At 44.3% G+C, this 17,374-nt stretch overlaps 1 protein-coding gene across 1 annotated transcript; it reads left to right on the top strand.

Annotated features, from left to right (window-relative positions):
- The first annotated feature begins 991 nt into the window (after window positions 1-991).
- LOC103247490 (protein FAM182A-like) lies at window positions 992-13,625 on the top strand. Its single transcript, XM_037995485.2, has 3 exons — window positions 992-1,042; window positions 5,761-5,860; window positions 13,360-13,625. Exons 1-3 carry the CDS (start codon window positions 992-994, stop codon window positions 13,623-13,625), a joined length of 417 nt encoding a protein of 138 aa, XP_037851413.1.
- Window positions 13,626-17,374: the final 3,749 nt, after the last annotated feature.

Raw genomic sequence — 17,374 nt, 5'->3', positions numbered from 1 at the left:
TGAGAGCAGTCCTGGCCAGGGCGTTAACAGGATGGTCTCCGGAGGCCGGGATTCTCAGAAGGTCTGACCACCAGGAAGAAACCTCAGGCGGATGGACCGGGAGGTAGCACGGGATCCCACCCTCAGGCCAGGTTTCGCCGAGGGTCGACGAGGTCCCCCTCCCAATCTTCATTTCACCCGCTGCCGCCCCAGCCCCTGCAGCCGCCGCTCTGCCATCATTTTTCTTTTTTTTTTTTCTTTCTTTTTTTTTTTTTAATAGTCGTAGTCTCACTGTCACCCAGTCTGGAGTGCAGTGGCAGGATCTCAGCTCACTGCAAACTCTGCCACCCGGTTTCAAGTGATTCTCTTGCCTCCACCTCCAGAGTACCTGGGATTAGAGGGATTAGTCAGAGTCGGGGCTAAGACCACTCCTGGCCAGGGCATCAACAGGATGGTCTCTGAAGGCCAGGATTGGTGGAGGGTCGTCCGGGAGGAAGAAACTGCGGGCAGACGGCCGGGGAAGCAGCGAAGGATCCCAGCCACAGGCCTGTATGAATTGTGTGCCAGTGAGTCTCTTCAAAAAAGGAGAGGTTTGCGTGTGTGCCCGTGGGCTGCTCTCTCACCGGGGGTCGTAGTCGCGGAGAGCAGAACCCGGCAGCTTCAGGGGCTGCCTGGGGGTGGGTGTTACCGTGCCACTGCCCTCCCCTGTGTCTATGTCATAACCACTACGTCTTTGTCAATTGCAGTGTTAGCTTTGGTCTTGTCTTCCTTCCTTCTAAGACTGAGGAAAATGCGGGATGGTAGAATCCACCCAGCCTCTGACAGCATCCAATCTGGAGCAAAGGCTTCCTTCAAACTTCCCCCAAGCCCCCAGTACAAGCCCAAATTCTGGAACAAGTCTTTTCCAACACCTCCTTCAGAGATGCTTCCTGGCTCCAGGCAGTGCTTGCTCCTCTCACTGCAGCAGGAAGCCCAGCTTGTGAACTGCAGGTGTGCTCCAGGTGGTCGCTGGATGCAGGGCATTGACAGATGGAGCCCATTAACACCACCACCGCCTAACAATGTAAGCATATCAACCCCCACTTGCACATGATGAAACTGAGGTCCACAGGGTGGGGAAGGGGCAGACATAAATTGCCCTTCAAATGTGATACCAGTGAGATATGAGAGGCAGCACCACTCGGAACTCAGTGAGGCAGTGGGCACACCAGGACCCTCCCAGGCAGATCGGGTGTGTGGTCACCCCCATTGCACAACATGGGCAGGAGTAGGAGAGACCACACATGGGTCTCAGCACCTCTCCACTGGCCTGACCTCCCTGCAGACCCCCAGGACAGGATTGGCATCTCCTTGCTGGCAGGCCTGGCCACCAGAGGTCCTTGCTTATGTCTAAGGTGCCTGTAGTTGTGGTTCAGAGGACGGGGTTTGCTCCTGAGATTCAGCACCACACAGGCACTGCACAGCACTGTACCACGGTGGCAGGCACTCCCTTTCAGATAGGGCCCATGTTACCAGCAGGGCATGATGCATCATTTAGCCTACCCTTAGTGGGATAGGTGGTTTTATAGAAAAAAATTTGGGCTAGGCGCGGTGGCTTAGACCTGTAATCCCAGCACTTTGGAATGCCAAGGCGGGTGGATCACAAGGTCAGGAGTTTGAGACTGGCCTGGCTAATATGGTGAAACCTTCTCTCTACTAAAAATAAAAAAATTAGCCAGATGTGGTGGTGGGCACCTGTAGTCCCAGCTACTGGGGAGGCTGAGGCAGGAGAATCACTTGAACCCAGGAAGCAGAGGTTGCAGTGAGTCAAGATCATGCCACTGCACTCTAGCCTAGGTGACAGAGGGAGACTCCATCTCAAAAAAAGAAAAGAAATTAAACGGAAAAGTATTTGTAGATGAATGAAGGTGATCCCTTTGAATGTTGTAAACTATTTTATTTTAGCCATTGGTCTGGCTCTCATTCTGATGGGGTGACAGGCATCCCTGCCTTGGTCAGCAGAGCACAGGAGTGTGCTACTCCTCCCCTCATCTGAAGACTCAGGCCATGAGCAGGAAGGCCTGTCCTTGTGTCCACCAGCAGAGAGGATGTGTCTGGTTCCACCATGCACTGCAGAGGCAGCAATGACACAGAAGGAAGAGACAGTGTGCTCCCGGGATGTGTCATTTTGACCCAGCAAGGGGGGCATCTCCTTTCCTGTCCACGACTCCCAGCCTGAACACAGAGGCAGAGAACATGTGAAGGGCTCCCATTCTCAGGTGGACCAGGGTGCCAGCTGTGAGCTTGTAGTCCTGGTCACTGCCCTTTTCTCCACAGCGTGGCTGCCACCATCCTGGACTGCTACACAGAGGGGCTTTGCAGAGATCAGCATAACAAAATCATCACTGAGATGCTGTAATAGGAAACCGTGATACCTTCATGGGCTGCCAAAGCAGCTATTTGTTGCTGCACTCAGTATCCCCAGACAGCTCTGTGGCTGTCACTGCCTCTGGTGTGTCCATTTTACTTCTCTTCTCCTGCCTGAGCTTCTGCTCTGAACTGTCTCTTACAAGAAATCAAGCTCACTAGATTCTGAGCTCTTTGTGGTCAAGGACTGAGTCAGTAGTTCATGTCTCATTCTAGAGATAGTATCTGGTACTTAGCAGGTGCTCAGCCAATGCCAAATGATATATTTGCCAGGAAGCTGAATTTCATCCATAATCCTAGTCAATGCAAATATATTCTGCCGGTGGGGTGTGTGTATGTCCCCTGAAGGCATTTTCCCAGACTTTGTAAATACATACAGGCCATTTAGAAATTTGAATGTCAAAGAGTAAAAGAGCTTAGAAAGTAAACATTGGAGAAGTGTGGGAGGATGGTATTATTTGCAAAACATTCCTAGGTCCTTATGAGTTCTGCATACCCTCGATGACCACCAATTCTGGGCCAGGCCAGAGACCCAGCTGGACCCAGGAGATACTGAGGTGAGTAAAGCCAAAGTGCCTCCCTTCAGCAGGAGGCGGGCAGCCACAGCAAAGTGATAAAGGCACAAAACCCAGAGGCAGCAGAGAAGCAAGGACTACCTTGTTCCAGGAGGCTGTGACCTCAGGAAGAGCGCTCAGAGGAAGACATCTGTGCAGGGCTTGGAAGGATGAACACAAATTTGCCCAGCAGACAAGGGAGCCAAGGACATCCTGATGGAGGAGAACAGCTTGGGTGAGAGTGTGAGCCACAGGATTGAGCGGCACAGGCATGGAATTGGAGGAGGAGAAAGAATAAGAGGGATAAAGTAGGGAGATCAGCAGAGGTCAGTCACAGAAGGTTTTGAATCCTGGTGAGGAAGCGGTGGGTGCGGAATAAGGGACATGGTCCTGGAGGAGATGCAGTTAGCTCTGAGTGAAGATGGAGCATGCCATCCACCAGGGGAACCACAAGATGCAATAGAAATAAGAACCCTGAGAAACGTGCACAAAGGATGAGGGGCCCATGGGTAGCAGCAAGAACGTCCTTGTCAGAAACCAGCTTTGAAGGGAGACAAAAAAGACTCTTGAGGGCCTCAACTGCTGCAAACCTCCTCAACAAATCATATTTTACCTTCAGATTTTTGCTAAAGAACACTACCTATTGGAAGAGCAATGGTCCATTTATACAGTGAGGGGATAAGTGATAATTATCCCCTCACTGTACATTTCTTTACAATTCTCAAACTGCACTCGGGTCCAGTGTCTCATTGGAACCCCCATATAATCCCATTTTGCAAATAGGGAACTGAGGTCCTGTGATGTCACACTGAGCTTTGCAGCAGTTCCAGGCTAGAAAATAGGGAGCACTTTCAGCTCAGCCCTGGGTATAAGGCCCAAAGTTCCTTTTCTGGGAGGGGGTCCTTGAGGCCATCCAGTAGCCCATAGTCCAAGTCTTCCTCTTCTTCCTTGGGCTTCTCCACACCTGTGTCCAAAGCCTCCTTCTCCTCCTCTGTTCTCAGGCACCACTACCAGTTGTTGGGCAGGGAGACCTCCTGCTGCTGCCCGTCCTAGGGTGCATCCTCCAAAATGAGTGCATTGTGGTTCAGCCAACACCTGCACCTACTGCAGCCCAGGGCTTCTCTGTTTAGGGAGGGCCTGAGGTACCTCCCTATCAAATGGAGATGCACTGGAGTTGCTGCCTTTGCTTGAACCCATGTCCAGGTCATCTTGGGGGTGGCCAAGGGTGCAGGGCCCTGGGGACAGGCCAGAGGGCTGCAGGTCGAAAACCAAGAGGATGAGGGGATCACTGAGTCAGACCGCCTGGATCCACATCCCAGAGACTGGCTGCAAGGCCTGGGAAAGCCTGGTTTACCTCTCTGGTCATCAGTTTTCTCCCCTGTAAAGTGGGAGGTATAACAGTTGTCTCTGAGCTTTACGGCAGGTAATGTGTGCAAAGTACTTCATACAATGCCTGGCATATGGTAGGTGATAATAAACAGGGCTACTGTGATGTCATCATCTGAGCTAGGTCGATCGTGCACTTCTGCAATCCTTCAGGGTTCCCCTCTGTCCGTCACAGGATAGCAGCAAGTGAAAGGGATGCCCCCGGCCTTAAGGAGCTCACATCTTCTCATTTCCCAGGGGTGTTTGTCCAGTGCCCACACATGCCTGGCATGCAGTAGGCGCCTGGCATGCAGTAGGCGCCTCATCCACATCTGGTGAAAGAGTGGAAAGCAGGTCATTGTCATGTACTGTTTGGCACAGAATCTCCAGTAGGGAACAGAGAAGTGGGTGACTGTGGTTGTGCCCTCCAGTTCCTGTCCCTGAATTTTCAGGGATCAAGAGGCCTTAGCAAGTCTAGTAGCAGGGACTGGGCACTGTGTGGTGGACCAGGAGGCAGGTCCTGAGGAAGGCAGTGGGGTAAGGAGAGGAGCTCTACCTTTGGGATCTGGGAGACCCTCCACTAGGACCTCACCAAGGGCCCCGGGTAGGTCATCCGTCCTCCCAGAATCTATGCTCCTCTGTATAATGGGGCTAACCTGGAAGAGATACTTGCACAACCATGTTCAGAGCAGCATCATTCACAATAACCAAAAGGTGGAAGCAACGCAAGTGTCCATGGATGGATAGACGATCAACAAAATGCTGTCTATGCATAGAGTGGAATATCGTTCAGCCTTGAAAAAGAAGGAGATTCTGACACCTGCTGCGTCAAGAAGGAACCTTGAGGACATTAGGCTGAGCAAAATAAGTCAGACAAAAAAAGACAAATGCTGTATTATTCCACTTTTCCAAGGCACCTGGAGTAGTCAAATCCTCAGAGACAGACAGGAGAATCGGGGATACCAGGTCCTGGGGAGGGTGGTGAATGAGGAGTTGTTTTTAAATGAATTACAGGGTTGTAGTTTTGCAAGATGAAAAGCATTCTGGAAATAGGTTGCACAACATTGTGAATGTACTTAATGCCACTGAAATGTACACTTAAACATAGTTAGACAAATGTACTTAATGCCACTGAAATGTACACTTAAACATAGTTAGACAGTATATTTTATGTTATGTTTATTTTACCACAATTTTTTTAATGGGGTAGTTATGCCTGTCTCCTTGCATTGCTGTAAGGATTTCATGAGATAACATATAAGGAACAATGCAGCATGTTGCCTGGCACATAGTAACTGCTCAATAAATCACAACTGGATGCTACTGAAGATAAAGTTACCTGACTTCTGTGAGACCTACTCTCCTCAGCTGAAAATTCTTCCAATAAATATTAGATGAGACCCTATTGTATTATACTGGGTTCATAAATAGCACTCCCCATTTTCCCTTCCCACAGAATGCAGTAAAGAGAAGACTCTTCTCTGCACCCAAAAAGTTCCATGCCGATGGTGAGAAGGGAAAGCTGGACGGAGGGGTTCCTGGAACTACTGTGAGGGGTGAGCTTCCCCCAGATGTCTAGAAATGAGGTAGGGACCCGACATCTTCCACCCCCACTAAGGTTGCCTTGCACTTCCCAACTGGCTCTATACTTCCTAGAAACTGCCACTTTTCTGCCCCCATTACCTCATGGCCCAGTCAGCACCATTATCATCATCATCATGATCACCATCACCATCCTTACAATCACCACCACTATCATCAGCATCACCATTCTCACCCTCGCCATTCTCACCATCATCAACACCAGCATCTTCACCATAACCATCACCGTCATTATCACCACCTTCACCATCACCATCCTCACCACAATAATTATTGTCACCCTCCCCATCCTCATCATCATCATCATCATCATTACCATCACTATCATCATCACCATCACCATTCTTACCCTCACCATTCTCACCATCATCAACACCAGCATCTTCACCATAACACCATCATTATCACCACCTTCACCATCACCATCCTCACTATAATTATTGTCACCCTCCCCATCCTCATAATCATCATCATTATCATTACCATCACTATCATCATCATCATCACCACCATTCTCACCCTCACCATTCTCACCATCATCATCATCTTCACCATCATCCTCACCATAACTATCACTATTATCACCACCACCTTCCCCATCACCATCCTTATCACCATCACAATCACCAACAGCACCATTCTCACCATCACCATGTTCACCTTTACCATTCTCACCATCATCACCATCATCATCCTCAACGTAACTATCACTTCATTATCACCACCTCCACCTTCACCATCCCCATCCTCACCATCATCATCATCACCATCACAATGACCCTTGCTACATGGAACCATGCATTTTGGCTATGAGGGCTCTCGGGTCAGGGCACCTAACACATCTTGTAGGATAGAAACCCCGCACCTCAGGGTCTCACAGTTGGTGAAGTAACTGATTCTTGTGAGGTCATGTTCCTGTGGGTGATGTAGGTTGTCATGAGATATCACAAGACCAATAAAAACAGGTTGAAGCCCATTGCATCACTTCTTTTTTTGTAAAATAAGCTCCATCATCGGTAGTAATTGTATGATAGCAGAGAATAAGAACTAAGCAAATATAAATAATTTGATGCTATGAGAAGCATGTGAAGGGGAGTCCATATTCCGATATGCATCTATTCCAGTCAGGGCAATTCTTTACCACTTCCATGAAGGAAGGGAAAGAATGTTATTACAATGTTACCAGACATCTCTCCGGTCTAGGCAAGGTAGTTCCTCTTTCCAGGGTCTCAGCATTGCTGACTGTCAGCAGTTAAGTCACCCATCTGGGCAGCAGGCAGAGCAGGCAGCACTGGTGCAGGGAAGTTCATGTTATTGGAAACAGGTAGCATCTTCTGCTACCATCGACACATTGTCCATGAACCCACTGGGCAAACGCTGAGGAAGCTGGGAAAAGCAGCTGATTGGTATCTACAGACCAGCCATCATATGGCCCTTTTATTGGTAGCCTCTCCTACTCAAGGATACTAACACGAGGTTCTCATAACCAGAATATAATCATCCATATCAGGATATCAGCATTCACGAAGCACTACTGTCCAATTGACAGATGCTGTAATGTCATCCAAATTTTCTCACTTGTGCCCTAAATACATTTTTTTTTGAAGTTTGTAATCCAGGATCCAATCCAGGATTTCCCATTGCATTAATTGTCATGTCTCTTAAGCTCCTTCATCTTCAAACACTTCCTCTGTTTTGTCCTATTTTTCACAACCTTAAGAGTTTTAAAGAGCAGAAGTGTTTCCTTCTGAAGGATGTGTTCACCTTTTTCCATCTGATGTTTTTCCACATCCAGACTTAGGTCATGTATCTTTCACAAGAAAACCACAGAAACAATGCTGTGATCTACCTAGGACATCACAGCAGGAGGCACACGATCAAATTTGTGCCAGTTTTCTCCACCACAAAGTCACCATTCTTCCAATTGTAATTGATAAGTATTTCATATGAAGATATTAATTATACATATACATGAATATATATATTTATATGTAAAATATATACTAAATATGATTTCAATGTCTAACCAATATAAAAGTTATTAACTAGATATGTTTAATTTTATTTCCTACTAAGTCTTCAAAATCTGGTGTGTGTTTTCTGCTGACAGCACATCTCAGTCCAGCCCAGCCACATTTCAAGTGCTGCATATTCACAAGGCTGTGGCTACCATATTTGTCAGGGCAGCACTAAAGCACTAAAGAACTTCTTCCTTGGAGAAGTTCTAAGCTTTCAAAGTGTTTGGAAAATACATTTTATAAAATTCTTCAGAATCCATAAACAGGCAACTACACATTTAGTAAGCCATAGAATCAAACATGACATTAAAAAGTGAATCCCTTGACAAAGAATGTGGGCAAAATTTTCTTCAGACCAAATGGAGAAATCGATGATTACCTAACACGCCCATTATTATTTATTAACATCATTAATACCCCCAAACCCCATCAACAGGTAAATGAAGAAACACATTGAGGCCTATCCGAACAATGTCCAAATTTCTTACCATTCTTACTTCTTTTGCAAGCAGAAAAGACTCAGTATTAGCAAAGACTATTCGGATAGTTTGTTCTTACGCCAGTAGTTGTAATTTCCTGGAGGTCTGTGTGATATCAATTATGTAATTCAATACCTCTCACAATACTTTATCTGTTTGGCCATTTTCTGCAGGATATCCATGCTCCCATTTTCTGTATTCTTTTATTTCTATCCTAGACTTTTCTTTCATCCTGTAATTCTTTATCCTAAAAATATTAATTGAAGGATAACATCACAAAATAGTATATTTCTCTAGATGATACTCTAAATTGATACCTAATATACAGAAATGACTATCATGGACATAACCCACAACATGTGAAATGCATGGCTCATTCTACCGACACTAGAAAGGAAAGTTAATGACAACTGAATTTATAGTCATTTCCCACCCAAACAGTTGCTTATAAAATGGCAGGGAATTGTAGGTATGTACGCAGTGGTCATTTTTTGGTGGGGTGTTCAGCAGCTCTCCTCTTGAGCCCCTCTTTTCTTTGAGGACTATTTCAGTGAGCACCAGCTGGGCCTGACCCAACCTACCAGCCCCAGCCCTAGAGGTGAGCATGATGCCCAGCTCTGGCCAGAGACTCTACCCATGGACCATAGCAACTGATTCAGTGCTTTTCTTCTGGAATCATCAGGAAGGACTCTTGCTTTTTCTACCACTGTGGTGTGCAAGGACAAAGTAAAGTGGGTTATTTGTAGCACTGTGTCTTGCTGCAGAGAGAGAAGAAAGTCATCTTCAGAAGGAGAAAATGAAGCTAAAACACAAAGAAAACTGTCAAGAGAAAGAAGGAGAACATTTCTTGATGGTTTTATATAAGCCCCTGGGTCCAGCTATGCATGACAGTGACTTGGGTTAAAGCCCTGTCACTTATAGGATCATTGACTTAAACACAAAATAAAGTATTAGAACCTATTAACTTTTAGATGAAAATACAGAAAAAATATTTGTAATATTCAATTAAAAATTTCTTAGATAAAGGCCCAAAAGCATAATGCACAAGAACAATTAATAAAACGGACCCCATCAAAATTAAGAGCATCTGCTATTTGAAAGACAGTGTTACGAGAACAAAACAGAAAACTCAGACAGGGAGAAAATACTTGCAAATCTCATATCTAATAAGGGATTTGAATCCAGAGTGTATTAAAAAACTATTAAAATTTAATAAAGAGAAAATAAGCCAAGAAAAGGAAGAAGAAAAAAAATGTGAACATACATTTTACCAAATATATACAGATGGCATGTAAGTTCATAAGGAGATACTAAATACTATTAGACATTATGGACCCATAATAAAATACTATTGTAAACATGAAAATATCTAAAATTTTAAAAGAAGGCCCATACAAAATGTTGGCAGGAGTGTGGAATTCTCATATACTTCTGATAAAAATATAAAATGGTACAACCATTTTGACAAATATTGTGACAGTCTCTTAAAATTAAACCTAAACCTATTAGCTATTACATTCCTAATATTTACTCAAAGTTATAAGAACTTATGTACGTGAATGTTCATTGCAAATGTATTTGTATAAGTCCAAAACTGGAAGCAATGCAAAAACCCATCAGCAGGCAAATGGATATATAAGCTGTGACCTCTCTGCACTATAGAATACCACTCAGTAATAAAATTTATGACCTATTGATGCCTGTAATATAGCAGAATCTCAAAATAATTATGCTGTGTGAAAGATGCCAGATCCCTCCAAAAAAGGGTCCATGCTACACTTCATTTATGTAAATGTCTAGACAAGGCAAACTATTTTATAATGACAGATTGGTGATTGCCAGAAAGAGTAGTAAAGTAGGAAGGTACAGAAAGTTTGGGATTATAAGAGGGCAAGGAGCAACTTTTATGGGTGCTAACCCGGGAGGCAGTGGTGAGGTCTAGGCTCACTGCAACCTCTGCCTTCCTGAGTAGCTGGAACTACAGGCATGCACCACCATGCCTGGCTAATTTTTGTATTTTTAGTAGAGACAGGGTTTTGCTATGTTGCCCAGGCTGTATATTTTTGAGGGAGACAAAGCAACATTTGCTAGAGACCTTAAGAACTACTAGCCTGAGGCAGTTCATAGTTTCAAAAGTAGTTAGTTAGAAGTACATTTCTTTACCTTTAAGGTGGGTGGTGTTAATTACCACGATAAAAGAAAGTATTGTGCTAAAGTCACTGTGGAATAGGAAATAAGGTCCAGTGGTTGAGATCCAGTCCAATTTTAAGATTTGAAAAGTTGTGCTGTGTGCCCAACAGGCACACACATCCCATTAGTAAATAATTGTGGTTTTATAAGAATGAAACAAAAATACTGTGTGTGTGTTGTTTGTTTGGTTGTTTTGAGACCGAGTCTCGCTCTGTCACCCAGGCTGGAGTGCAGTGGCATAATCTCGGCTCACTGCAAGCTCTGTCTCCCAGGTTAATGCCATTCTCCTGCCTCAGCCTCCCGAGTAACTGGGACTACAGGTGCCTGCCACTGCGCCCGGCTAATTTTTTTTTTTTTTTTTAGTAGAGATGGGGTTTCACCATGGTCTCGCTCTTCTGACCTCGTGATCCACCTGCCTCGGCCTCCCAAAGTGCTGGGATTCCAGGCGTGAGCCACCGCGCCCAGCTGTGTGTTATTTTTTATATGTACTTGCCAATCCATCACCAAAATAAAAATAATGAACATATCCAGCACCCATAAAACCTAAACCTATTAGCTATTACATTCCTGATATTTACTCAAAGTTGTAAGAACTTATGTACATTAGTATTTGTGTAAGTCCAAACACCCCCAGGGTTCAAATATGGTTAAATTCTTATTTCATCTTAAGAGTCCTATCCTTTCTTTGTACATTTTTTTTTTTTTTTTTTTTTTACCACAGGCCTGAGCAAGAGCCTATCTACTGTCCATTACTCTTTTTTTTAAATTTTATTTATTTATTTTTATTATTATACTTTAAGTTCTAGGGTACATGTGCATAACGTGCAGGTTTGTTACATATGAACCTGCCTGTCTCTGTAGACTCCACCTCTGGGGACAGGGCACACCTAAACAACAACAAAAGCAGTCTCAGAAACCTCTGTAGATGCATACGACTCTGTCTGACAGCTTTGAAGAGAGCAGTGGATCTCCCAACACGGAGGTTGAGATCTGAGAAGGGACAGACTCCCTGCTCAAGTGGGTCCCTGACCCCTGAGTAGCCTAACTGGGAGACATCCCCCACTAGGGACAGACTGACACCCCACACCTCACACGGTGGAGTACACCCCTGAGAGGAAGCTTCCAAAGCAAGAATCAGACAGGTACACTCGCTGTTCAGCAATATTCTATCTTCTGCAGCCTCTGCTGCTGATACCCAGGCAAACAGGGTCTGGAGTGGACCTCAAGCAATCTCCAACAGACCTACAGCTGAGGGTCCTGACTGTTAGAAGGAAAACTATCAAACAGGAGGGACACCTACACCAAAACCCTATCAGTACATCACCATCATCAAAGACCAAAGGCAGATAAAACCCCAAAGATGGGGAAAAAGCAGGGCAGAAAAGCTGGAAATTCAAAAAATAAGAGCACATCTCCCCTGGCAAAGGAGCGCAGCTCTTTGTATATTTTACTGCAACAATCTAAATTTGCATAACAACTGAACCCAGCCCTCAGAACTTGAAGTTCATTCTAGCCAAAGGCAGATTAAACTGTCTAAGTAATAATGTCCTTCAAGTTGTTGTCCCCTGCTCCAATAATGGAGTATAGCTCCAAGAAACTAACAGACTATTTGTCCTTCACAGTATACATTCTGTGTTACATCAAAATACAGTATAAAGCCTCAAAATAAGCAGCAGAAAGAAAATGAGATCAACAACCATCTAGTTGTGACCTCACTACTTAGTAATGATGCTTTTAGCTGACTCCTTTACTTGATTCCTAACTGCTTATTTCTGGCAGGGAAGCACTAACCGCTGACCAAGCTGACTGTTTAAGAAGTGAGCAGGACGAACAGGCTCCACCACCAGTGATCAGTTTAATAACCTGCAACTCTAGTCACTAGCTGCAACTCATATTATGGGTGTCAAGAGCTCAGAATTATTACTGAAATACTATTTCAATATTAGTTGAATATTGAAATACTATTTCAATATTAGTTGAATATTGAAATACTATTTCAATATTAGTTGAATATTGAAATACTATTTCAACTCCAAAAGAAACCCAGAAATCTCTGGGAATCCAGCAAAGATAGAAAGGGTCCTCTCAGTAGTCACCTCTCACACTTTGCTTTGTTTTGGTAACTATTTTATTATATATGGACAATTTTATTACATATGGACAATACCAAAAAAGGAGGCCTTTTCCTCACTGTTAACACTAACTCTAAAATGGTAAGTCTCTTGCGTGTTGAAACCCCCAGGCTCTCACTGGCCCTTCAACAGAAGAGGGTGAAGTCACCTGCAAGAGTGATCACCCAAAAGCTTCCAGGCTGGACAAGTCGGGACTCAGTTCTTGCAGTTCCCAAATTCACAGTTCTCTTGGGACATGGTTATTTATGGAGCACCGAAAGATGAGAAATTCCACGCAGGAAATTCTGCTTATAAAAGATTATTCACATCTAATTATCTCAAGAGACATCAACAGCAATGTTGAAAATTTCCCATTAATCGTTAATCTATGGAGAAAAATCGGACAATTATTTTTAAAAATATGAAAAGCTTCATATAATAAAAATTATACTCCCACATGTGATTCAATTCCTATTCATTAATGCCAGAGAAGTTAATAATTACGAACTGCCAGTGGTAAAAAAAATAAATCATTCATCATTGGAGAAGTGCAGAATGTTTAAAAGAAAGAAAAATTTGTTATTGGCTTTAGGACGTTTTATGCTTTCCATACACTCGTGGCTTTCTCTCTCTCTCTCTCTCTTTCTGATTTCAGTTTCTTTTGATTTCTCCTGCTTAGAAATGGTGAGAGAACTTTGGATGTGGAACGTGGAGGAGGAGGAACACGAAGTGGGGGTCTGCACGTGGGATGGTCAGCACTACAGGTGCCCAGCAAAGGCACTGCCTGGTCCACATCCCGGAGGGGCCTCTGCGCCCCAGTCGGCATCGCAGCGGATGGTGAAATGTTTGGCGTGGCAGAAGAGTCTCCACAAACTTTGGAAGGTGTCCACTGTGTCCTCCATAGCCCTGTATCCCTGCTGAGGGCGATCTTCCGGGGGAGCGGAAAGTCCCGCTCTTGGGCCAGGGCTGGCTGGCTGGAGCCACTCGGCGCAGCGCAGCCTTGGTGGAGGTGAAGGCGGCGCGTGACACGGGGTTCGAGAAGCCCCACTTGCCTGGGTAAGAGCAGCAGCGCGCTCACTCACCAACAGCTGGGCCCTGGTGTCGCAAGCCGATGTGAGTGATGCCTCCTTTGGGCCGGAGGGGTCCCAGAAAGGCTGCAGACCATGGCTGACCAGAGGGCAGCGTGGTGGCCGCGATGGAAGGTGACGGGGTTCGCAGCGCCAGGCGGCCCAGCAGAGCCAGAGCCCTGGCATCCCACATCGCCAGCGGCACCGCGGGGAGGCCTGGCGCTGGTGACACGGTGGCCAGAGTCCAAGGCCCACGGCCCTGTCCCAGACGCCCGCCCATCGTCAGCTAACTTCAGGAACCCGGGGCCAGCTGAGGCCCAGGCCTCACGGGCAGGACAAAGGGCAGAGAATCCGCAGGCGGGGCCGACAGCTGGTAGCTCGGGCCAGGATCCACCGCCGCGGAGCTCTCAGGGCGCAGCAGGCACCTGGCAGCGACCAGGGCTTCCAGAGGAGGCTGCACTGGCCCGCGAAGGCTCCTGCCCAGCGTCCAGCCTCTCCGCGGAAACTCCACGTGCTCCCCCTCCTCATTTTCCTTGTCTAGGGCCGCAGCAAGGTCCTTGCTCCCATGGCGCGACTCCTGGTGAGCAGGAGCCTGGGCTGAGCAGGTGAAGCAGAGCGGCCACCCCCAAGAACCCAGCGAGAGTGGTGGCACAGGGGACTGCAATTCACGTGTCAATTATCTCAAAGATTTTATCACATTTTATAATATCTATAATGTCTATTATATCTTGTGCTATAATTATTAACACCACTTCATTGTGATGATTATAATTATTTTTATACCAACACATCTTCAATTACTAGTATTCCCACTTGCTAGAGAAAAATGAGAACAACGAGTTTTGAAAGCCTTCTGCCAATGGAAGCACATTCCAGCATGTCGCCAAAGCAATCCACTTTCCACCACTTTCACCAAAAACATTGCTGCACAATTATTCTATCCTACCCTTATATATCTTGTGTGTGTGTACTTGTGTGTATATATGTTATATATATATATAGCGAGAGTATGCCAGAGATGAACAAGTATTAGAAAATTAAATGCACACAGTTTTACACGTCAGTACTATGTATAATGTGGTGTACTACATATAGATGTTCAACAGTGTGTGATCCAGGCCGGAACAAGATTCCTTGTCTTAAGCAATTCTTTCTAGGTTCGGTCTCTGGAAATAATGCTTTGGATCAAACATGCAAAAAAATTAATGGGTTTTAAATACTATTCTAAGTCAACTGTAACATTTCATTTGGGGATTTCTGTCCCTTATAATTATCTACCTCATTTTGGATGGATTCCTTGAGTCCTGGTTTACTTTTCTTTCCTCTCTCACCATGTCTTTTCCTCTTTCACCATTTTGCTCAGGCTGGTATCAAACTCCTGGGCTCATGCAATCCACCTGCCTCAGCCTCCCAAAGTGCTGGGATTACAGGCGTGAGTCATCGTGCCCGGCCTCCTTTTGAGTTCTGACTTAAACAGAACTCTTTGTAATTTTATACAAAGCCAAATTTAGCCAAAAAACCAACACACAAGAAAACTCAAGATGCCCAAGTAAGTTTCAATGGTATATAAACAACAAATAATCGTTTTGTATAAGTATACCCCATGCAATATTTTAGACATATTGAAACTATAAAATTTTCACTATCAGAAAATTAAAATTTAACTGCATGCCCTATAATTTTCCTAGAAATTCTATGTTTGCAATTATAAATAAACTAAATATTATTTATAGGTTTTCTAATGTGTTTGATCCCTATTATTTTAGAATGTAATGATGTCATGTATAAACTTAAAGAATATTCCACTGATTCTTTTGTCTAAGTTTCTGGTTTTCTTTTAGTCATGATCATCCATGGGAATAAACCATGACTTACACCTGCAGTGTACAGTGCATTATTTCAACATAAATGTGTTCATTGAAAGGTCTTGTCTTCTTTCACCTCTACAACATGGTATCTAGTATACTATAGGAGCTTAATAAATGTTGATAGAAGAATAAATACCTGGAGATTCAAATACCTAAGAGAAGGCATATTAGGGTTCTCTCAAGAAAGTGAACCAACAGGAGATAGATGATATAGATATAGATATAAATAACAAGATTTATTATAGGAATTCACTTATGTGATTATTGAGGCTGAGAAGTCCCATGTTCCATTATCTGCAACCTGGAGCCCCTGGAAAGCCAGGGAGTAGTTCCAGTCCAAGTCTAAAGGCATGAGAATTATTAGTGCCAAGGAGGTAAGTCCCAGCCTGAAACCAGAAGACCAGTGTTCCAGTTCACGGATCAGGCAGAGAGAGGGTGAATTCTTTCATTCTCCACATTTTGGTTCTATTCAGGCCTTCACTGGATTGGATGATGCCCATCCATACTAGTGAGGGCCATCTGCTTGACTCAGTCCACCAATTTAAATTCTAATCTCACTGGAAATGTCCGCACAGACACACCCAGAAATGACATTTAACCGAACATCTAGGTACCTTGCGAACCAGGCAAGTTGAAATAAAAAGTTTATAATAACACAAGATTGGTAAGTGCACAAGGTTGGCTTATCTGACACACTTCCCCCCACTTACTGATTACTTTGATTGCCAGTGGGCATTATTGCTCTTTCTCAGGAGCCCTCTCACTCTTCCCCTCAACACTGCACTCCACACAGACACTACCAACCATTTTGAGTTGACAAAAACTCAGATTTTTTCTATCCCAGACATGCTACAGAAGTTCAGAGAGAAAAGATAGGGATGACTGCAGGCAGTGGAGTCACAGAGAATTCCTGTAAAGGCAGGGGTTAAATGTGGCTCAGGATTGAGGTAACCTTGTGAGGATGGGTGAGGTGCAAAGTCTTCTATGCTTTGAGAAAAGGATGGAAGGTTAGAATGAATCTGATGTCTCAAGTGAATCACAGAAGCACCCATTTGTTCTTGATTAGCACATTCATTTGGGAGAGCATAGAATTGTAGATTTCAAGACATTTACAATGCTCTAATAAGAAGAACTTTAAAGACTGGGTGTTAGAAGTTATGACAAAATTTCCTAGTCAGCAGAATATTTTAAAATATTTTTTGGTGTGTGTTTGTAGCAAGCAGTACTTCAGTAAAAATAATCTGGCTTTATAATTTATCTTAAGAGGAGATATTGCAAGGAGAGCTCTAAACAAGAAGGTTATGGTAACGGTCCATACCTGAAACAAAGATGGTTGGACTTTAGACAAGAAATGTCCAAACTAACTTTGCACAGTAATGGAAACATCCTACCCTCTCCTAGTCACTCATGGCTATGAAGCCTCAAATGCAGCTAGCTACTGTGACTGAGAAACTGTATTTGCAATTTTATTTGACTTTAATTAATGTAAATATCAATGGCCACGTGGTTAGTGGCTACTGTGTTGGACAGTACAGGTTTAACTCATTTAAGACCAAGATGTGCTTGTTTTCTTCCTAAACCTGTTCCAGGAGAGACTCCACATCTTGCCAGTTTTTACAGTCTCACTTATCAAAAGGGCTTTTCTGTTTCCATCTAAAACTTTCTCTTATTTTAGTAATATTGTTTTTAAAATCATAGGATTTTATTCTCTCTAATAATCTGTTGTTCAATACAG

Source organism: Chlorocebus sabaeus, chromosome 6 (genome assembly GCF_047675955.1).
Source record: "Chlorocebus sabaeus isolate Y175 chromosome 6, mChlSab1.0.hap1, whole genome shotgun sequence".
Taxonomy (NCBI): domain Eukaryota; kingdom Metazoa; phylum Chordata; class Mammalia; order Primates; family Cercopithecidae; genus Chlorocebus; species Chlorocebus sabaeus.
This window is presented reverse-complemented; position numbering and strand designations above follow the sequence as displayed.

Bases quoted from the DNA above. Each gene is read 5' to 3' on its own strand.
- LOC103247490 (XM_037995485.2), top strand. From the start codon at position 992: ATGCAGGGCATTGACAGATGGAGCCCATTAACACCACCACCGCCTAAC. The intron at 1,043-5,760 runs GTAAGCATATCA...CCCTTCCCACAG, and splicing joins CACCACCACCGCCTAACAAT to AATGCAGTAAAGAGAAGACT. The intron at 5,861-13,359 runs GTGAGCTTCCCC...TTCTGATTTCAG, and splicing joins TCCTGGAACTACTGTGAGGG to TTTCTTTTGATTTCTCCTGC.